The following is a 23,833-nucleotide window of genomic DNA, read 5'->3' on the forward strand; positions in this document are numbered from 1 at the left end:
GAAGAACAGCGCAGGTGGAGGAAGATTATTATTGAGGGAACCAGATTATATCCAGTTCTTACATCAGAAGCTGCAAAAAAGTATAAGGATCCTGCTAGTCGAGAGGGAGATGAGTCCGATACAGATTCAGGGTATGAGATATTAGAACAGATGTCTTCCCGACCCCATCACCAACTGTATTATCGGACCTAGGAGAGTTAGGTGCAAGTGCCAGTCGAACAATAGCTACTGCTCCTGCAGACCCAGGTCTACTTTCAATTGAACGGCCTTCATAAATTTTACAAATTGCTCCACCAGCTGTGGCACGACCACAAGCCTCAATGTCTACGGTAACCATGCCTGCTCCAGCCTTAGTTTTCAAAGGAAATGTTCCAGTTGCACCCAGAGTAGTTGCAAGCACTCCTCCTCAATTCACAGTTTTGTGGAGACCTTCACAAACTATGCAGGCTTTGGTAGATGGAGGAAGGACCCTAGTCTTTACAACTCTGTTAGCTCCTAGTGACTTGAGCGTCAATGAGATTGGATATTTACCAGCATGTCTGGAGGAAGTCAAAAGAGAAAAGAAAGTAGAAGTCCCAGAGCCCCCAAAAGAATTAGAAACCAGAAAAGATAGACCAATGGATATTTCAAAATTAAAGGTGGAATTAGAGGAGATAAATCAGGGGATGTCTGGAATTAGAACATTTAGACCAGTACTAGCGAAAGAAGTTAATCTACCTGTCCAAGATTACTCTAAGGTCTTCTATGGTGCATGACAGAAATAGAATAAAAAGGTAGGATGTGGATCTTACCAGCAACATGAACTAGCATAGAAACTATAGGGTTGAATTGGATGATCAAGCTATAGAAGATGAAGACTACAGGAATGCGATTGCACCGAATAGAATTGACAAAATGCATTCGCAGATGGAAGAATGTGGAGAAATTAGAACTCAGATAAGCAAAGAAACATGAAAAAAAAGAGAGAGAAGCAGCTATGGGAGGGAAACAAGATGAACCTAGTGAGGATGAAGCAGCAGCATATCCACTTAGACAAATAGCTGGGGGAACCTATGTGCCATGAAAGATTTGACAGCATTTACAAATAATTTTCCAAAGTTGAGAAACAAGACGGTGCAGTGGTATGCACAAGTAGAAGGGTTCATAAAGAGCGTTAAGGTATTGTGGCTAGATCTAAATTCGTTCTTTGCCAATGTGGTGTCAGCTGATTTATGAACAGAATGCAAGACTTTGGTACAATTGGCCGAAGGATGAACCTCCTAAAGAGAGAGGGAAAAAGGCACCATCACCTGTGATAATGAAAAGAATATGAAGCGGTGATTACCTTTTTGAAAGGCAGAATAACTCCAAAAGATATGGATTGGTTAAATATTAAAAGAACCACACAAGCACCGAAGGAGACAGTCCGTGAATATTATGAGAGGCTATTGCAGATGTTTCAGCAGCACAGTGGACGAGAGTATCCTGAGAAAAAGGATGTAGGGATTTTTGTGTCCCAATTTGTTTTAGGATTAAAACCTGTGTCCACATCAGTGTGTTAAAACCAAAGAAAATGATGGACGGAGTGTTGAACATTGCAAGCACTCACCCCCAGTCAACTGATCTGGGTTTAATCCAGCACCGTTCTTTAGCCCACTCCGCCACCCCAGTTCAGACATGGCCATATGCAAATCAGTCTGACCCTGTGCCTCATGGGAACAGTCCAGCCCGAACTGCCAAGCCATGTCTTCCCTGGACCGGAAGCAAGCTTCCTAGGACCGGTTTCTGGCATTTCAGCCGTCTTCAGCCAGGCTTGCTTGAATCCAGTGGCAAAGTGAGCAAGGGACTCACGTCTGAGCATACCCTGCCAACTTATGGCGAACAAAGCAAAAACCAAAGAAAATGATGGACGGAGTGTTGAACATTGCAAGCACTCACCCCCAGTCAACTGATCAGTGTGTTGGCAGGATAAATCTTTAGAGGAGTACAATATGCAAAATATTGTAGTGATGAATCGGACATGAAGCAGAGAAGAATAATGGAGAAATTCATGCTGGCTCAGACTAAGTTAGCTCAGAAAGGATTTCAGAACCAGTCTTTTTAAGGAAATCGGGGAGCAATGGAAGGCAGGGAGCAATCCAAAGGCTGGACTTTCAGGAAACCAAGGAGGGATGAATATGTCCCATGGTAGAGGCAGAGGTGTTCCCCCATGAGTATGGAATTTGAGCAGAGATTGCTGCTCGTCACATGTGTCATAGGATGGGACATTGGAAGCGAGAAAGTTGATAAAACCCTGAATATTCTGGAGAAAATATGCAATCCCCACGTAGTGTGCCTATTCCAAAAATGCCCATGCAACAGATGCAAACGCCCATACAAAGTCAAACCCAAGTGTTGCCCTTTGCTCCTGCCCAGATGGGGACCCCCATGCTTATCTAAATCAAATGTCTGAGTATAACGTAAATCAATTACATAATGTTATGCCACAATTTCAAAATCCAGCTCAGAATGCTTTACCACAATTCCCTCTAGTTAAAAACAAGCATTTGCAATGCAATAGGTCTCGCATTTACGCGAGTTTGAGCTATTGACATTGCAAATAACAATGCCTTTTAGTTTTGTTTTAGTTTTAAAAACATAAATAAAAGGCAGTCATTTACAATGCCAATAGCTTAAACTCGTGTAACTGCGAGACCTATTGCATTGCAAATGCTTGTTTATTTTTGCTGACGCAGAACAATATCGTTAAAAAGCAGTGGCAAAACCAAATGCTCAGATGGTGCCAGTAAAAAGCAAGAATTATTGGCTTTGCCACTCGTGGTTTCATGCGGAAACAGAGTGCTTCACAAGGGTAAATTGTCCCATATAAAGGAAATAAATAAGACAAATATGCAAATTTACATTACCCCTCCCTACCCGTGCAATGGCAATTTATTCTCTCCCTACACAGTGCTCATTTGTAAACCGTACGTGGATCTGCTTATGTTTTTTACGAAGTAGGCATACTGGTGAAACTGAAGGAGGATTTTGGCACGGTGACACTTGGGGGGCACAAACACTTTTGAGAATCGAGTCCATCCAATCCCTTCATTTTCTGGGGGGGGTTTTGGGTCAACTTTGTATTTTTTGCCCCGTTTATATTGGTTTACTGGCTGCGTACCAGTTACTAATTCACTGACATTCCACTCTTTAACAGTCCTCGGATATCACCACGTCACTGATGGAAAACGTTTTAAAAGTTTTAATAAAATACGAATACACAAAAGGTAGCAAGAGGATATCCCGGTATGCAGATCACGTGGTATTTGTTGAAATGTCCTATTTACTTTGGTGTTTCGTGAACGCACCACGCTTTACAGCATCTTTAGAGCACTCAGATATATGGATTAGTCACTATGCCAGGGCCTCTCAACTGAATGGCGCCATCTTATTTGCCCGCCTCACCATTCTAGGCACTTATAGCAAGCAAGAAAGAGGAGGTCGAAGTGAAGAAAAAGAGAGTGGAACACACACTCTGGGAAGGGACAAAAAAGGAGAGTGAGTGAGTGAGTGAGGGAGGAAGGAGGAGGAGAGACAGAAACTAGAGAGGGAATGAAGGTGACTGACAGAAAAAGGGTGTGAGTAGGAAAAGTGAGAAAAAGAAACTGAGTAAGCGGAGACGGAGTGAGGGAGACTGAGCAACCAATAAGAAAACACATAATATTTGCAGATGGGAAGATTGTGAGCTGGAAGAGTGACAGAGAGAAGAGGGGGTGAGAGGAACAAGAGAACGATAAAGTAGAGTAACGTGGAGGGGTGGAGAGAATATTGGCAAGAAGAGGGTGGGAGAAATAAAAAGGATAAATATGGAGCCAACAAGAGAGGGGTGAGGAGGGAGAGAACTTGGGACGGCAGAGGGGTGGATATATGTGGCATATATGTGTGTCACACAGTGTTACCATGTGAGTTGGAGGTCTGAAATGGGGCGAATCAGTGGGAAATATTCTAAAGCTCGGCAAGTGGAAAATTACAACTCAGCTGAGTGCCTTTTCTCATTGTGCTCTCAGTCTCAGGAGCTACAAGCCACAACGGTAACTACAGCAGCGTTAGGGAATCGGAGTGCAGAAAGATGGGAACACGGTGGAGGGCAGGGGCGGTGAGGAGGTGCGTGTTGTGCTCTGCGTTTGCAGGTCTGATTGGTGAATACAGCAATTAAGCTGATTTAGACCCTGGGGGATGGGTGCTGTAAATGAAGTCTGCTGCTCCGTGGTGTTGTTTTTTAAAGAGACATTGCTGCGGTTAAAAACAAGTATTAGGGTCTAAAATGGAAAGTTGAAATGCTTGTACTCCGACTACTCCGATACTCCACACAAAGTGATATATGATATGTTAACGTTGAATACGGGGCAGTGGGTTACACAGTAGTATCTTGCAAACAACCCAACGACAATGACTAATTCAATAAAGAAGAGGACACAACCTGTAATTTAAATCCTAATACGAGTCAGGCACCTCTCACTGTGTGTGCACATTCACTTGTCGGTTGTGTTCTATTTATTGCACTATTGCTGTTCACATGGGAAGTGAAAAAGTTTCACGCAAACACAGGAACAAAAAGAAACAAGCAGGAAGGGGGTGGCAAATGGTGGAATAACGCTTTCGAGCAAAAGTGAAAGTGATCGCGATCACATCAAAGCGGCCAAAGTGAAAGCAAACGAGTGCTTTCAGGCCTCCAAATGGTGCGCGCGCCCGGTCGACGCACATGCACTGTATTTGGAGGCCTGAAAAGCCACTGTTTGCACTTCCAAAACTCGCTTACTATAAGTCTCGCCAGAGCAGCGCTAAAGCGCTGTCTCAGACGAGACCCAATGATGAATCTGCTTCGGATAACTCCCTATGAAGGTGCCTAAGAGAGGAGTAAGATTGCGTACTTGGCGCAGTCTCAGAGGTAGACCAGAGTGGCCCATATGTAGATGCAAATGTTTATGGTCATGATGGGTCATTTTTGATTGTCAGAAGCTACCAGTTCTACTGTCAGAAAAGAAGTACTAGACTTGCATCTCAGGAAAAACTATCAAAGTAATTGTGGTTATGGATAAACACACTTTAAATCCAATTTCAGAGGAAGTTCCACTACAAACAGGGACATTCAAGTAGAAACACAAATTTGTTGTTTGGGACACCAGCCCAGTAAATCTTTAGGGAGGGACCTATTGTGCAGATTGAACTGTACCATACATGGCAAACAGGACGGTGTAGCATTTCAGACTCATGATGAGGATGAAGATTTTAAAATGATCAGAAAATTCTGAGATAGGAATGTGCCCTTCATTAACTACTTCTGAATTACCTTACGACCCAAGAGACCAAGTTAATGCAGAAGTTTGGGATTTCACAGAGAAAGACATTGGACTTGTAAAAGGAGTAGAACCAGTCCAAATAAGTGTAAAGCAAAATGTGTTCTACCTCATAACACCACCCCATCATTTGACTCCAGAGATCATTGCAGGAATAAGCTACAGAAAGGAATATTGCAGAAGTTGATTGAAGCCCATGCAGCTCTCCCATTATGGGTTTACAGAAGCCCAATGGGAAATATAGAATTGCCCCAGATCTGAGAAGGATTAACAAAATTGTAGTGCCCTGTTGTATCGAATCCTGCCACTGTACTTTTTCAAATCCCAAGTACTGCAGACAGGGCCGGACTGGCCGTAGCGGGTACCAGGCATTTACCCGGTAGGTCGCCAGATGGTTGGCCCGTTTTAGGCCTCTAGGGGCGGGGGGGGGGGTTGGTTTGGTTACCGGGGCCAGCAACATCGGCCTCCTGTAACAAAAATCGACCAAAACCGGCCTTGCAAACAGCTCGGCTACATCCCCCCCTCCCTCCCCCCTAGGGGGGCCGGCTGAGCAGTGTGCCAGGGCCGGTTTCGGTTCCCAGTCCGGCCCTGACTGCAGAGTGGTTTACTGTCATTGACCTATGCCAGGCTTTCTTTTCAGTGCCAATATGCACGAAGATAGCCAGTATTTGTTTGTAGGATCTGCTTTCATGGTTCCCCCCCCCCCCCAACTTTTTTCTGGTGCAGTGTTTTTCTGACAAGTCTGACTGGGATCCTGCTAATCAGGACCCCAGTCTATGTGCTGCCTCCCTAAATTGGACCATGGTGAGTACTTAGGTACACTTCAGATTGGCTACTGGTGCACTCTTGAAAGTCCCTAGTATATGGTACTAAGGTACCCTGGGCATAGGTACAACAGGGGTCCCCCATGGGCTGAAGCATGTATTATGCCACCTATAGGAGACACGTTTTCTTATATCAGTGGTCACTACACTTAAAAACCTATAACTCACCCCTAAGGCAGGCCTTTCAATCCTGAAGACAGGGTGTTTGGTTATTAGTGTGAGTGTGCCCCTGCATCAGCAGGACACCTCTACAATTCCCGGAGTCCATTCTCCAAGCCCTGTAAGCACAGTCATTACTATACATAGAGTGGCCATGCATCATTACACAACAGCTAAACCAGCTGTAACGAACCCTGGCAAGTTTGGTATCAAACATGTTGGAATCATACCTCAACACCGTAAACGGTGTTGAGGTAAGATTCCATGCATGGTGGGGCTCCTCCGGAAAGCCCTTGGTGCTCCCCGTACCAGTCTTCTAGACCTGAACAGAAAGCTATGGCCGCTGCCAACCAGAGACACGATTCTGCCCTCCTGCTGCTGAGCCAAACTCAAGCAGGGGAAGGTAGAGCAATAGGTTTCCTGCCACCGGGAGGTGTGACCACCTCCCAGACAGGACTTGGTGTATTGGGCTAGACTGCTTTGAAGGGCACATTTGGTGCCCTCCTTGCATTCTCGGCTGGAACCCACTCGGCTGGAACCCACTCTGGCGCGAAACTGGACAAAGGACATGGGAGAATCATCCGCACTGTCCAGCCACTCCTCTGGGAGGGACCCCTGAATCTTCCCAACCCTTTCCTTAGGGTACTTAAGGGCTTACCTGTGAGTGGCTCTTCGGATTCGTCTTGGGACAAGAATTAGATCCAAAATCACTTCATCTTCAACAGTCTGGGCACTTTGGACTTGATCGTACTTTGCTTTGGGAACCAAGACTGCATCTGGGAAGACTCCTGCTGCTCCTGGTCTCGTCGCCCTGCCAGTCTTCTGCGTCACCTGTGCTCCATATAGGTTCTTCTCCAGGCCTGTGGGCATCCAAGACACCTGAAGGAAGTGAAGGAGTCACTCCCCTGCATCTGCAGGCAATGCAACAAAGCTGACTGGTCTGCTGTTTCTGAGCTCCCACAGACTCCGAAAGGATCAGCAACACAGGTGGTGGTTCTGCAACTCCCTCGAGGCCTGCACCGTCTTCACAGCAAGTTTGAAGCCAGTATCCCTCGTCGGAACCGCTGGGGCAGTACCCTTGTGCCCCGCATCGACTTACCGTTGCCAAGGCTTGTTGACTCTTCTCCAGAGATCTTTGGGTTCCAAGAAGTTCTAGCCTCCAGCATCACTTGCTACCAAGATCTTCATCCTCACCGCATCCTCTGCACTGTTGGCCTGCATCATTGGTGAACTGCTCGAGGTCCTCCTGAAACTCCTGTGCCTTCGGCCTGTGGGTACACTTGAGGGTCTTCAGTGGCTCCTTTGTTTACTCTGGGCCTCAGACTTACCTGCTCGTGGTGAATCCCTTGGACCTTGCTGATCCTGACAATGCACCTTTTTTGTCTGCCATGTTGGTTGCCGCTGCCAAGGCTTGTGGGTGCTCCCGCAAGACACCAACCCCATGCAGAGCTCGAAAAATCATTTAATTTTTACTAGACCTGCAGGTCTAGTAACCTACAAAATCTACTCGAAACAACTGAAATGCACTTGACCTCTGTCTGTGAAAGCGAGGAAATGTGACAAATTAACAAGATTTAAAGGCATTTTTATTGCTCATTTACTTTGTGAGCAAAAAGATGCCTTTAAATCTTGCTATCTTGTCACAGTTCCTCTGCTTTCAGAGACAGAGGACAAAAGTCAGTTTATTTTCCTACTCACCAGAAAGGGCGAGTAGGACCTAAAAATATCTCGCCCTAATTAAATCTGGCTTGCAAATGCGAGCGGGCGAGTGAATTTTTCGAGCCCTGCCCTGGCTCTTGACATCAGACGTGGGACAGCTTGTGAATGCCTGCTGGTCTTCCACAGCATCGTCTGGTCTGCACAGCTGCAGTGCCAAGGCCACCATCAACTCTCCTACATCTTTCGATATCGGTGAACATTGGTCTTCATGCCTCCTGGTCACTTCTGAGTGGCATAGACTCTGTTCCCTCTGCTTGCAGGTACCTCTCTTCCTGAATCCACCGGACTCTTTCACCTTCTTCGCCAGTGGCATCTTTACTGAAGTCCTCCATGGTGGTCTACAGCGGTTTCAGACGTCACTTTGCACCTATGCACCCACTTCCCTGACGTGGTTATCCTGGTTCCAAGGGTATCCACGGGGGGTTGGGACAGGGAACTCTCCAACCTTCTATTTTCTGCTGGGTTTCTTCAGGGTCCTCTGGGAAGGGTCCTTCTTAAAAACTGCAACCATGACTTCCCTATTGACTTGTATGGAGCAGGCGGTAGTGTTTCCACTCTTCACATGACCTCCTTGGGGTTCCTGGGTACTTACCTTGTGTGGTTCCTTGGGTCCCCAGCTCTTCTACGTCTTCTGGGTCCAGTCTTGACTTACGTCATGGTTCGCATTCCTCTTTATTAGTATATGTTTTGGTCTCCCCCTGGAGACTACTTGCATTTGTGCTACTTACGTGTTCTATTACTGAAGAATTCTGATTAGATCTCTGGAGAGGAGATATTTCAATGTGTTAGTGGGTGTTTATAATAAGTACATATTTTTATGATTACACTGTGTGGTTATTTTACACTTAACCTACACTATATGATTAGTACTGGTAAACCATGCTGCTTTACACTCCTTCTGGACGAAGCCTGAAGGCTGCTCTCCACAGCTACCACCTAGCGAACTTTCTATGGTTGTGTAAGACCACTAAAATCACCATAAGGTTTGTCTGGATTAGTGAAGGGTGCTTCACTTAAATAAGTGTGAACCATATACTAAGCCAGCCACCTACATTGTTTTCATTCACACTCCAGCAGAGGAACATAACATGGTATTGTATCCCTCAAGGATATACTGAGAGTCCATCTGTCTTCAATCAGATCTTAAAAAGAAATCTAGAATCTTTACAAATGCCATGCGACTCAACACTTGTTCAATACATAGACACCTACCACATAGCCATCATAAACTTGTGATGTTTGTAAATGCGACATCACTGTACTCTTGAATCACCTGCCAGAAAACGGACACAAAGGGCCTAATTACGAGTTTTTCGCAGAGCAGTGGCGTGGCGGTGCAAACCGCTGTGTCACAGCTCAACCAAACGTTGCGCCGCCTGCCAGATTCCAACTTTTGAGCAGTCTGGCAGGCGGGAGGCGTGGCGGTCCCACGGCAGTTCCTCTTTTACAGGTGGCAGTGCCATTAAAAAAAAAAGGTGCAGCAATAGGACCGAACTACAAGGTTCCTGCACGGCATGGACTCCAAAGTCCATGCCATGCAGGAACCTGTGTGCATGCACACAGGGGGGCACATGTTATGCCCCCCTGTGTGCATCCACATGTTTGAGGTACAGGGGGGCCCTGGATGGCCCCCTTTGTTTCCTCTCCGCCAGGGTTTTCATGGCAGTGGAACTGCCATGAAAATCCTGGCTGAGAGGAAAACTTGTAATCTGCTTAGCGAGACAGTGACGGTCCTGCCAAGCATACTGCCGCCTCTGACCGCCGCTCCTACACCCGGGAACAGCAATACCCTGGCAGAGCCGGTGGTCCCATGGAGGTCCGACTGTCCAAGACATAATCAGACGGTGGGATCGACAGTGCGGCGGTGGCTGGATCCGCCATGCTACCACAAGTCTGGTGGCCCTTGGACCACCAGACTCGTAATAGGGCCCAAAGTGTCTCTAGAGAAGCTGCAGTACTGTCAAAAAGTAGTTCAATTTTTGGGACACGTTATACTAAAGGGGGTTAGAGAGGAGTCTCCAGAGAGAGTGGAAGCCACCTTATAGATGAATCCACTACGAGCTCTAAAGGAAGTCAGAATGTTTTAGTAAGGTTGGCTACTGTAGACAGTAGATACTAAACTTTTCCCTGAAGGCAAAACCTCTAATGAGGTTGACACACACATATGTTTGATCTGCTTCCATGACACAACAAACGTATGAAAGGGTTCCTAGATCTAAAAGAGAAATTGTGTTGCGCCCCAGCACTAGAAAGGCCTGATTATACTAAAGAGTTCACATTGTTTTGCAGTGAGAGGAATAGGTGCGCTCTCAGTATTGACACAGATACATGGCAAAGCTGGAAGACCCGTGGCATATTTTCCCCCCCACACTTGACCCTGTCACAGCAGGACTCCATGGCTGCCTTAAAGCGGTGGCCGTAGTGAGTACTGGAATAGAGTAAGAACATAGTGATGGGATATCCTTTAACTGTTATGGATCTGCACTTTGTGGACCTGATGTTGACCAAAACTAAAACCAAACATGTAACAAAAAACAGATTGATCCGGTATGAACAAAGCTCATGATCATCTGAACACGTTGTTATAAAGTGATGTAATGTGTTAAATCCATCCATACGATTACCTGTGATTGAGCAAGATGAAAAATGTGCTGAATTTGCTCACGATTGCCTAGATGTCAAGGAACTATGCACCAAATCCTGACCCAACGTTAAGTATGTAACACTAATTGAGCCTGACCATGTCCGATTTGTAGATGGTTCATCCCTGTGGTGTCCCCTAGGGCTCATGGCTCGGCCTCACACTCTTCAACGCAATACATGACCCTGCTACCCAATATCAGCAGAACCCACTATCTCCACATAATTTCATACTCAGATGACAGCCAACTCATCCTCTCACTCACCGATGACAACACCAGAACTAACTTCCACAGATGCATGACAAATGTCGCAGAATGGATGAACAACTGCCTGCAGCTCAATACAGATAAGATGGAAGTACTGATCTTTGATAACAGCAGTAACACATGGAACGACTCCTGGTGGCCATCAGGCCTAGGACCCGTATCCACTCCCTCAAACCATGGCAGAAACCTCAATCCTCTACAACAAACTCCCCAAGAAATCACAGATCAGTGCCATCTCCTCCGCAAGATCTTCAGGTGGCTACCCCTACACAGGAGAAGCACCGTGACAAGCTCTCATCAGCAGCCAACTGGACTATGGCGATGCCCTCTCTACGTAGGACTCGCCGCACACCTTCTACAGAGACTTCAGACCCTACAGAACGCCAAAGCCAGACTTATCCTCGTCCTTCCTGACAAATCCACATCACACATCTCAATAAACTCCATTGGCTCCCTGTACAGAAGAGATGACAATTCAAGCTGCTGACGCGTGCAAACAAGGCTCTACACAACCAAGGGCACACCTACATTAACCACCGCCTGAACTTTCACTAACAATCGAGAACAGTACGCTCTGCCTCCCTTTCCCTTGCTCATACACCCCGCAGCAACCGAAGCAGAAGTGGAGGACGCTCCTTCTCCCACATCGCAGCAAAGACCTGGAACAGCCTCCTCATGCACCTCCGGACCATCACCTCACTTCTGGAATTCTGAATGGCCCTCAAAACCTGGCTGTCCGAATAGGCCTACGGGGCCTGCAAGCACTTGGATACCCTATAGCGTGATTAGCCACGCTATATAAATCCTGACTGATTGATGCCTAAGAGGAAATGAATGCTGCAGCAACAAATGATGGACAGAATGCTGAATAAATCAAACATTCAGACCCAGTCAAGATATCTGGGTGAAATCCATTGTTCTTTTGCTCACTACACCACACTAGTTAGGACCCAGCCATATGCAAATCAGTCTTGACCCTGCTCCTCATGGTAACAGCCCAAACTGCCAAGCCAGGTCTTCCCTGGACCAGAAACAAGCATCCTGATTTGCATATGGCTGGATCTAAACTGGGGTGGTATGGTGAGCAAACGAACAATGGATTTAACCCAGATTACTTGACTGGGGTTGAATGTTTGATTTGTTCCGCGTTCTGCCCATCATTTAGAGGAAATGGAGGCACACTAAGAGCAGCATATGCTGTGTACTCCATAAATTATGTGATAAAAAGCATCCTGGTTTTCAGACTGTTTTCTCTGCACAAGTTGCCGAGATAATTGCACTCACCTAAGCTTGCAGTTTAACTGCACAAACAAGAGTCACCATATTTACTGACAGTCATTACAGGTTTGGTGTGGTCCACGACATTTGGGCAATTATGGTTGCAAAGAGGATTTCTTACATCCGCAAGTACTCCCCACCAAAATGGAATTCATGTCAAGAAGGCTCTCCAATTGCCTAATGAAACCGATGTGGTAAAATGTCCAGGTCATCAAACTGTCACTGGTTACGTTGCCATGGGCAATTGATATGCTGACTCAGTAATTGTGCACTGCTAACCTGTTCATTCAATGGAGCGCTCACATGCGTATCAGAGGAGGACAGCTCTTTTGCAATGGTAATGAGAATCACTGACACTTGGGAAGAACTGAAAAGAGTACAGGAAAATGTGTCTGAGGCACAACAGAATGGATGCATCAGGTCAGGGTGTGCAAAGAATATAAATGACACATGGATGTCAGGCCAGTGCCTGCCCGATAGTATTTGCATTGGAAACAACAAACTATCATGGATAGACACATTTGGGAAGAGACGCAATGGTGACAACCTTGCGACAAAGTTGGTACAATCCCAGGTTCTAAATGATTTTTGATGAGTTTTGCCATAGGTACATTACATGTCAACAGCTAAATGCATCCACCCAACTAAGTCATTACCATTGACAGCAACATATACTTTAGTACAACTACATTAATGTTACTGGTATCTCTCTGGAATCCAGGATTATCTCTCCTAAAATTAGCACCATTATTCTGAGCTCTACAGACAGAATGAAAATGTCCTATTTTCCTACATTTTCACGCATCTTTTCCCAATGGTGTGACAGAACGAATTGTTGCCTATATGGTTTCTGGACCCACATCTATAACAACTGGACTGTAACCTATTATTTTTCCCAGTCTTAATGGCAGCTATAGTATTCTCCTCAGATACAAAGGACACAGGAGAATGACCCTCTTGATTGACTAACGCTTGAGTGGAGATGACTGACCTTTCAATGCTTTTGGCAATATCAATTACTTCTGAAAGAAGGACTCCTACAAGTAGCCTTTCCAGCATCTTTTTAGAAAAACAAAGAAACTGGTCTCTGATGTAGATATCCACCGAGTTCTCAAACTCACAAGTTGGAGCTAAGACATGTAAAGCAGCAATAAATTCTATCACTAGCTTGAGTTTACAGAAACTGTGCCTCTACAAAAGCATGCTAGGTTCCTCCGGAAATTGTTTCTTTAACCTCTTTTGCTTCCACAAAAAACATTCCATACAGCATCACCAATCGGAGATGGTATGAAAGGAAGATTATCAAAAACATTTTGGCCAGTTACACCCAAATGATTAAAAAGTAAAGCAAGTTTCCTGGTAGGATTGTATGAAAGACCATCAATGGCACCTAAAAAGTTCTCAAAGATGAGTAGCCATTGCAGGGATGTGGAATTCCTATAGACCGATGCCCAGGACATATTGTTTAGGGTCAAGGGCAACAAGTTTTCCTGTGCATTTTGTCCTTGGGACAAGTAGGCCCAACCCCCTACAGCACAAACTCTTTGGCTACCAGTTTGCAGTATCACATTATGGATCAGGGAAGGGTACCGTCTGCAGTAAAGGTAATATGTTTGTCCATATGTTAATGCAGTTCAAACTTGTATTTATGGTTTATTAATTAAAAGCCTTTATTATTAGGGTGAGCGCTCTAAGTAAATGTTGCAAGCTCTGACTGCACTACTGACAGCGGTTTCAGTATAAAAATGTGTACACGCGTTTTTTAAAGGTTTAGCAATACGAAGCTATATATGATGCTCCCAGAATGTTCTCTTATTTGATGCAAATATTTGCAGAAGCTTCAAAGCAAGATTGAGGATTCTTTGTTTTCAAAATAAAATGTTTTTTTTTTTTTTAAGGCTTTCATTTTTTTAATGAACATTCCTTGCAGCATCATTTAGTAACATGTTGATACATGCTAGAATTCCAGAAAAATATTCATAATGGAAAATCAGTGTAACCAGTTTCAATAAGATTATGGGAAGCAAAAATGAACAAGCACTGGCAAAGCCAGTCGGTCTGAAATTAGTGGTCATCTTTTTAGTTTTGTCAATGTGTGAATTGTTTGCCATGGTTTTTGTAAAACCTTATTGGTGTGGGAGCGGCTGGGCCTTCATCATTATAACAAACATTGGCAAAAGCAAAAATTGTTTTTGGTCTCAAAAAGCACACACTGCCACAGTAGTTACTGGCACTGAACAAAACTACTTTGTGTACCGATATGCTATTTTGAAAGAGCAGAATACGGTCACTCAGTGAGGCCAGCCAATACAGAGAGAGAGACAGAATTTTAATAAACAAAAAAGGTTATGGTCAACGCCAGACCAAATAGGGGGCCCAATTATTAAAGAAAGTCTCAAAAGTGCACGCGTGGTATGTGTCCTTGAATTAAGCGCAGCTATACGGCTTTTGTGAATTCCCAACAATTTACAGAAGGAGGACAAGAAATAGTACTCCTAGAAAATATCTGAACTGCATTTTAGCATGAGCAAATATGCATGTGTAGATTTGCTCATGCGAAAATCTGAGTTTGCAAGTTCACTTTCCCTGCAACCACTTTATTCCCATATCTGAAAGTAAGTTTACGTCTGCCATTGTCAAGAGTAAATTTCCAAGATTTCTCAGTATGGGAAAAGATTAGAGAAGAGTTGATGAAAACCCTTAAAACATGCAAGTTAGTAGGTTTGCACAGATTCAAAAGGGCATTCTAACCCTGGAACTATTGTTTACCACTACCTTCAGCCCCAGTGTGTAGATCTGCGGAAACGTGGCAACATAAGGGGATTGCAAGTATTCAAACGTTACTAGGATATGAGCCTTAGCATAATCAGAGCGGCTATATCAGAGCTCTTATATAATGAGATTGCTGCCATAATTTGTCGCCGCACTACATAGCGCCAAAGGGACAAGTGGATTTATGAACCAACCTGCCCCATGGACAGGTAGATATTTTATAAAATTCCACATCCCTTCATAGACCTCCGTTCTGACACTTTGGAAAAACAGACGGTAAAAAAAAAACAACATGGTGGTACGCTTGACGTTTGATGTTGCGCGACATCCAACGTGAAGGGCAAAATGCTGACACTGCGTCCACGGCCAAGCAGCAGCAGAATAGCACTGTGACGTAGGTTCTACTCCATGAACAAACGGGTCAGCTACGCGCTGGCAACATGGAATCCTTGCTGCTTTTCAGGACACTCCCGCAATGTTCCTGGGCAAAACGCAGAGCGACCAACACAGAGCGGATGAGAGGTTAACTGCTCAAATTTGCCACTTGAAAGCTCATAGGTCAGGAATATGGAGAGTGCTGCTTAGACGCTCGAATAACAGGAAAGCAGAAAGTCTCCAAAACTCAAAGTGAACTGTACACAAGACGCACAGTTGTACACGCACCTTTCAACAGCTACAGCAACAGAGTCAAAATAATGCCATCAGCAGAGGTTTGATGTGTAGATCCTAGCGTCGATTAGGTGCAGATCCCAGCATCGATAAGCATCGGCCAGTGGTTCATGAGGGCATTTGTTGGTTATCCAACAAATAAATAGTATCCATGGGGTATTAATGTGTTATATCTTGTGTGCTTCTCTAGGCATCTTCTCTGGTGCTTGCTGTTCAGCCAATGTGAATGTGCTGTGTGGGATGTTGGAGTGGTGACAATGGAATGTTTGGGTGCCTATGAGGTGAGGAGTGTCAGTTGCAGAATGGGCTGCGCAGCAGGGAGGCTGCTCCTGGTGGGACTGTTCTAGCTATGGATGTACTTATCTGCATCGAAAACAAAAATCTTTTAAAACTACAACTTGGCTATTCGTTTCAACATAGTGGAGGAAGAAAATAATAGTTTATTTTCCAGAAATAGAGTACAGCTATGAACCATGACCACCTCTGCCAGTCAGGATAAGAAGCCACCTAACAACTGCTACTCACCTAGCAACAAAAGGGGAGCACGCTAATGGACATGGATGACTACATCATACAATTCCAATTCTATGATGCAGTCTAAGTAAGTCAAACCAGACACTGAATAAAAGTAAAGCACTCAACATAAAACAGCAGCATAACACAAGTAGTCTGTGCAAATTCTACGGGTACAGGCGTCATGCGGTCATGTGGTGTTGGGAAACTAATAAAAATTGTGCAATGTAGCTTCCGATAACAAGATCAGCTCCTAAAAACAACTTCACAAGAATGACGCCTTATTCAAAGGACATTAGGCTCTTTATCTAATATACCATCTACAACCTTATTCTTCTCCAAATAGTGTTTTAAGGACACTTAATTGTAGAATTCACACACTATGCAATAAAGATAACACTAGAGAAGCTTATTATGCAATGTCCTACCTCCAACTGCATCTGTAGTCGCTGTCCATCAGCACTGCAGGACAGAATATCACCAGCCGGACTGCACTGTACCTTGGAAATTCCTTTCCCTATGGGGGTCTGGGGTGTCAATATCGCAAGCGTACCCAAGAGATGCTATGACGAGATCGTCTCTAAGTCCTTAGCTTGTTTCGCTTCGGAGAGGCAACCACCAATGTTTTCCCCGAAAACGTCCACCTGTTCGCCACTTACACAGCCTGTCCACTTACACAGCCTGTCCGTAAATTCAGATTAATGTTTGTTGTCCGTTATTGATCTTTTAACGAACGACATTTGTCCGTAATTTCAGTGCTTCCGGGTCGCATGATAACCAATCCCATAGTTGAACAGATTCTAGGCGTTGTCTAGGAGAGGGCTGGACTTTTAATGCGTAAAGTGACCTAGGATTGGAGCAGTGGCGACATCTCAAAAGATCCTATTACGCTGCGCTGAATTCCAAGTGCTGATTGGCTATAAAAGCGGCACACGTCGCTTCAGTATTATAAACAGTGCCGCGCCTCTTTCTGCCATTTGGCTAGGTAGATTGCTGTATTTGGTAGGTGACTGATCCTAGAATTATTAGGTCACGGACCGGCCTATAAATTCCAGTCGTTGATTATGGTCAGTGATAGCCGGGTTCTACCCGTTTGCGCAGCCCCGTATGTTTGTGCCTCCCCGACGTCAGAGGGAAGCTTAGTCTGTCTATGCCTCCTCGAAAGCGCCGCAGCTGCCCGTATGTTTGTGCCTGCACCTCACCGAAATCTGTTATGGAATGCTCAAAGAGGCACAGAAATACTGTTTTAAGCAATATGTTTAAATACATTGTTGTGATATAACATATGCAGATGTAAAAGGAAAATGTTTTCACGAATTCTTTGGGTTTAAAGTATTACTTAAATTTGGACACTAGCTTTTTTTGTTTGAATAATAACATGTAATGACACACACACATATATATATATATATTTTTTTTTGTGTGTGTGTTTTGCTTTGTTTGATTGTTATATAATATATAATAAATATATCATAATAATTTTAACAGTGGTAAAGATGAATGGCAAATTCGAATCCTGCAAGGCACAATCAGCATTCCATTTTTCAACGGCTGAGTACCATTTTTTGGGGCAATAGAAGCATCTTTTCTAAAGCAGATTATTAGTGTAGTATGAAGAACTATTTAAACATCCAAACGGTTGTATTTTAAGGGCCAGTCATTTACTTTGTATTCTGGAAACAAAGTTTGACAGTACTTAACCTTCATGACCACATAAACTCTAATAAAAATGAAACAGACTTTTTTTTAATGGAATCCGATACTCATGTAAAGTATTCGTATGTCCTAGTGTCAATTTAGTACACTGTTAAACAATAAAAATAATAAAAAAATGAAGAAGGTCTAAAGTATAAAGCAGCATTCAGTTAAACATTCACACATTGTACCCCTGAGTGGTGGGAATATTGTTAATCTCTGCAAATTCTGTAACTTTCTCTCACACAAATATGAGCAATTTACTCCTGCTTCCCATGTGGATGCTGTGTGCCCCAGTAGTCCCAAAAGAATGCATGGGCTTTAGGAGTGTACATGGGTCCTGATGTCTTAATGGGCCACCCCGCCCACTTTTAGGTTTATCGTGCCAACAGCACGTTTGCTGTCCCTGCAATATGTATTGTTTACCATACGGGGGTTGTAGCCTGTCCATCGCTTACTGTTGGACTGGGTGCAAAAAAAAAAACAAGGTGATGGATAAAAATTCTTGAATTAATCTCAGCCACTGGAATTCATTTGGGCTACATTCAAATCAAACTTTTTTTGCCCATCATGCTACAATGCCACCTCAGTTTTGAGCCAGCCATATGAAAAACAGTCTTGACCCTGTTCCTCATGGGTACAGTCCAGCCCGAACTACCAGACCAGGTCCTCATTGGCTAGCTTGAACCCATTGGCAGAGTGAGCCCTGGACCCTGGTCTGGAAATACCCGGCGCACTTAGGGCAGCAAATGCAAAAACAACCATGTGATGGATTAGATGGTTGAATTAATATCAGCCAATGTCAATCTCTCGTGGCCACATACAAACCCATAGTTTTTTCCCGCCATGTCATCCCACTTTGGACCCAGCCATATGGAAATCAGTCTTGACTCTGCTTCCCATGGGAACTCTCAGCCCAAACTGCCAGGCCAGGTCCTCCCTGGACTGGAAGCAAGCATTCTGGGATCAGTAGCGGGGTATCAACCCTCATCAGCCAGGCTAACTTAAATCCAGTGGCACAATGGGTACGGGACCCATGTCTGCTCATATCCTTCCCACTTAATGCAACACTATTCGACTCCTCTTTACCCTACTCATCTCCACAACACTCTCACTGTAAAACATTCTGCTTCACTCTATGCTCTTCCACTCTATTTCGTCACACTCCAAGACACTCCAGTGTAAGATTTTCTACAAAACAGCTCACCACTCCACCCCACACCCCTCAACTCTACCCGCTCCACTCCATTCTACCCCACTCCATTCTATCCCACTCCAATATACCCCAACCCATTCTACCCCACTTCATTTCAATACACCCCTACTCAATTTCACTGCAATTTACTCCACTCTACTCCATTCTTCCATTCCAATCTACCATACTGTTATCCACCCAATCTACTCCACTCCAATGTACCCCACTCCACCTTAATCTACCCCATCTCTACTCCAGTCCAATCTACTCCACTCTACTCCACTGTAGCCCACTCCACTCTACCCTCATCTACCAGGCTGCACTCCACTCCAAACTACCCCATTCCACTTCACTCCAATCAATCCCACTAAAATTTTACCACGCTCTTCTACAATCTAACCCGCTCCACTCCAATCTAACCCTCTCCACCCTAATTTCCCCGCTCCAGTCCAGCACAATCTACTCCACTCCAATCTACTTTACTCCACTCCACTCCAACCTACCCTATTCCACTCAAATATACACCACTCCAATCTACCTCAGTATACCCCACTCCAATCTACCCCAGTATACCTCACTCCTTTTCCAATCTACCCTCCTCTAATCCACCCAGTCTACCACACTCCAAGTACTACACTCCAATCTACCACACTCCACCTCATCCCACTCTAATCTACCCCAATCTTTTATTCCCAAATTTACCCCATTCCAGTCCACCTCTGTTCACTCTACCCCTACCCCGATTTATGGCACTCCTATCTACTGCAATCCACCCAAATTTACTCCTTTGAGACCTGCAACAGCTGGGCGTTTTTTCACTTGCAGCTATCATTACTTATATTGCTGAGCTGTTGTCTCTACTTATCAATGCTCCAGCTGTTTGACAGTTCATTCCCACTGCATGTTTATATATTTCTTTATTGTGCAGCTCGCTCTTTTGGGGGTGTATTTCTTGCAGTTCCCCTGTTGGGGTTTTGGTATTTGGCAAGTCTGGCTCTGTTTCTAGGTTTCGTTTATGAAATTGCCTTCACACTTTGAGAGGGCCTTGTTTTGTTCTTGGTTGTGCGATATTGGCTGTTCTTGCTGGTCGAGTTGAGGTCTTCTTGTTTATTGTTTAGCAGGGCTCTTTCTTTTCCGCACTTTCTCCTAGCACTGTGTTTTGGCAGCTTTTGCCCTTTTCACTGATCAACTCGGCTCCTTGGCATCGTCACTTGATGCTTGTTGGTTATGTCTTGGGTATGTGTGTGTGTCTTTTACGCTCTTCAACTTGTGTTCCCACCAACTTCACAAAATAAGAGCAGTCGGGCATGAGAAGAGGTCATCCGTCAGCTTTGCGTACAGACCCACCATAGTGTCGCTAAAACCTTTCCAGGTCAGAATATACTGCAACAGGGGATCAGGTGCTATATTGCAGGGGGGGCAGCCAAGGCGTGCTGAAGGTTGTGTGTGAGCTGTCGATACTGCCAGTGTTGAAATTGAGGTATCCCCTGATCGTGTTTGAGATCCGCAAAGGGGACCAATGCACCCTCCTGAACCAGGTCAATCACATGACGAATCCCCTTGTTCCTCTACTGCAACTAGTCAACCTCCTCAACCCTAATCATAATATCCCTATTCCGCCATAGCGGTACCTTAATATGGAGCGTGCATGACTAGCAAAAGGGCACAATGCCATGCATATTGTGTGGCATGTATAATCGGGTTGCCCAGGCTGCTGGAAAAACCATGGCCCGTGGAAAGAGTTGTAAGCTCTCTTTTTCAATGATGCACGTAGCGCTCCGGAAAAACCCACATGGGTGTCTCATTAGCCAGCTTCAGCATCTACACCATATGTGACAACTGCAAGTCCAACCAGTGCACTCCACGTGGGGAAGTTTCAGCCCCCCTGCGGTAGTTTTGGCTTGTAGTTTAGCGGCCTTGTGACTACGTCTGTGCCCCTCCCGCACAAAAGTCCCTATCATCCAGTGGAATTCACCAAGCGTGCAGCTGGGTATTTTCAGAAGAAGCATCCCAAATATGTAATTAAATCTCAGCATCACGTTCATTTTAATAATTTGAACCCAGCCCCATAGAGATAGATGCAACACCAGCCAGGAGGTGAATTCCACCTGTACCTTGTCCATGATGGGGGCAATGTTATCACACACTATCCGAGATAGATCGCCACTCAGGTACACGCCCAGATATTTCAGACGTTCAGTCCTTCATGTGAACGGTGCCCACCCCACTGATGCAACCGTAGTCGCCGGAATCATAGGCAGGGCCTTACACTTCGATCAGTTTATACGGTATCCTGAGAAGGCAGAAAAGGACATGATCACCTGCATGAGGGCTGGGATCAATTCACGGGTGCTAGAGAGGATCTCCAACATATCATTCACATAATAAAACGCTTTCCTCTAACCTGCCGGCATAACTATCTCATGTATTCCAGGCGCGCTGCATATTTCAGTCACCTGGGGTTAAAGCGCCAAAAAAAATAACAGATGGGAGAGTGGGCACCCCTGCCTTGTGCTGTATCAGACAGCAAAAAAATGGGGATTAAAAACCCCCACAGGACACTGAGGCCATTGGAGCGCTGTAGAGTTACTGTACTTTAGCAATGTACGAGTACCCTAGGCCCATGACCTCCATCACCAGTAACAGGTGTGGCCACTCCACCTGGTCGAAGGAGTTTGTTCCGGAGCTGTTGGACCGCGTGATTCCCAGACTTGTGAAGGTTCCATCCCCTCACCCCCTTCATAATCCCCCTGGCGTTGCAAAAGATAGCAGGAGTTTGTACACTGTGGCAAGGAAGTCCGCCTTGTCACCTACAGAGGCATATATTGAGCCCATGATCAATACTTCATTGCCAATCCGGATCTTGCCAAAGACATATCTACACATCGGGTCTCTCCACTTCCACGCGCACGGAGCACCAATGATTTATGAAACAGGATGGCCACTCCACTCTTCCTCTGTGACATGGGGGTAGTCGGGTGAGGGAGAACCTGGCCCTTATTACGATGTTGGTCAGAGTTGCCTCCGACTGACACTGCTGCATTTTGGGAACCGACCGACCTCAGGTCGGCGGTTTCGACAGCATGGTCGCAAATTCCCATTTCTCAATGGGAGCTTGTGCAGCGGGTAGAACCCGCCCACAGCACAAGCTCCCATTGAGAAATGGGAGTTTGTGAACATCTATGCACCATGAAGCAGGTACCTCACAGTGCAAGGATGTTCTGGGGGCACCATAGGTGCCCCCCAGGGCCACATGCAGAGGGCCAGGAGGGAAGGGGGTCTTGCTAGAAGCCCCCAATGTCACTTTCCGACAGCCTTTCTGGAATGGATGTTGAAAACCAACATCATAATACTGACGGTGGAAACACCATCCTTAAGGGATTATAAGGCCTTTCTGACTGACAACTAGCTCGTTGGATTGTGTCAGGACCCTCCGACTGCTGCCTCAGACCGCATGCATCATAATGCGTTGGTCGGACCGCAGCAGTAGATTCGGTTCGGACAGCACGTCGGTTGCGAATTGCATCGTAAGGAGGCCCACTGTGTCTTACTGGCGTGTATCATGATGCAGCGCGGAATGCAAAATCCCTCCCTTCGTCACAGATCATAGATCACACTCAATCACTACATTCGCTGGTGGGGCCCATAACACCAACATTCATCCTTCTAATAACCTGTTTTCAAGGAGGCAATTGGTCCACTCGCTGTAATGGAAGGAAGTACTCATATATCCCTATTTATAAAGGCCTAAACTTCACCTTTTTAGCACTTCTCCCATGAATAAGCCATGGATCAGCTAGCTGCAGGTTGGAGTGATAACGAAATCTATAACTTATTTACATAAATACATTTTTCATAATAACGACCCAACACGGTTCTTGTAATAAATGTTAAATTTTATCTAAATAATTGAAAATCGAGTCTTTGATTTAATCAAGCAGTAGACCATCATATTTACCTATTCTGGCTAAAAGTCGTCCTCTAAGTCAAAATCTTGGTCATCAGTTCATACTGTCAGAGTCTTAGGAAACAGCTGTCCTGCAGTGTCACCGTCCTCTCCGTCAGCATAACGTCAGGAAATCGAAAATCTTCTGAAGGGTCTCGCTTTTCAACCTCTCTATTCTACCATTTTTATAGTAAAATTATATTCCAAAGAGTAACGAATTATATTTTAAAATGCTTCTAATTGGTCCGTAAAAATGGTTCAACAGCTTTCCCATGCGGAAAATGTGTCTTTAGATATAGTTCATATTTTCTTCGGAGATGTATCTTTTATTGTTTCTTTCAGAGCAGCTGGCTGGTAGCCCGGTGTGTCCTTGTGTGGCACAGTTGAGTTAGGGTCATCCAAAGGCCACTGCTGCTGATGGTGACGCATGCGCACTTCACCCAGAGACCTTCATAATGGAGTTGTGTTCATCAAATAGGGATGTCGGCCATTTTGTGGCCACCAAATGGTCAACTTAAGCAAAGAAACACAAAAACGTAATTAATACATGGAAATAACTAATAAAATGTTATTCCCTTACTAATACCCATATGTGTGTGTATTTATCTAGCAGAAGCAACACTTGATGCGGGTTATATTCACATTAATAAAGCACAAATCATGAATACATCACGAAAGCAACATATAATCATGCAATTTCTAATTGTCTATTATTAATATGCATACGAAAATTAGTTTACGTATTAATTAGGCCATGCAAATGCAATTCCCACGTGTATTTCTTATATTAGTAATGTTGGTCAATTCACACAGCAAACAATTAGTACAATTACTATTAA

General features: G+C 44.8%; 1 protein-coding gene across 4 annotated transcripts in view; it reads right to left on the bottom strand.

Moving 5' to 3' along the window:
• SH2B1 (SH2B adaptor protein 1) overlaps positions 1 to 16,964 on the bottom strand; it is a 397,766-nt gene extending 380,802 nt beyond the window's left edge. For all 4 annotated transcript variants that reach the window (XM_085618991.1, XM_085618990.1, XM_085618992.1 and 1 more), the window contains exon 1: positions 16,587 to 16,964. In XM_085618991.1, coding sequence (XP_085475117.1) covers positions 16,587 to 16,598 — 12 coding nt within the window. In that variant the 5' untranslated portion in view covers positions 16,599 to 16,964. The remainder of the gene's footprint in view (positions 1 to 16,586) is intronic.
• Positions 16,965 to 23,833: the final 6,869 nt, after the last annotated feature.

Source organism: Triturus cristatus, chromosome 7 (genome assembly GCF_964204655.1).
Source record: "Triturus cristatus chromosome 7, aTriCri1.1, whole genome shotgun sequence".
In the NCBI taxonomy this organism is placed as follows: Eukaryota; Metazoa; Chordata; class Amphibia; order Caudata; family Salamandridae; genus Triturus; species Triturus cristatus.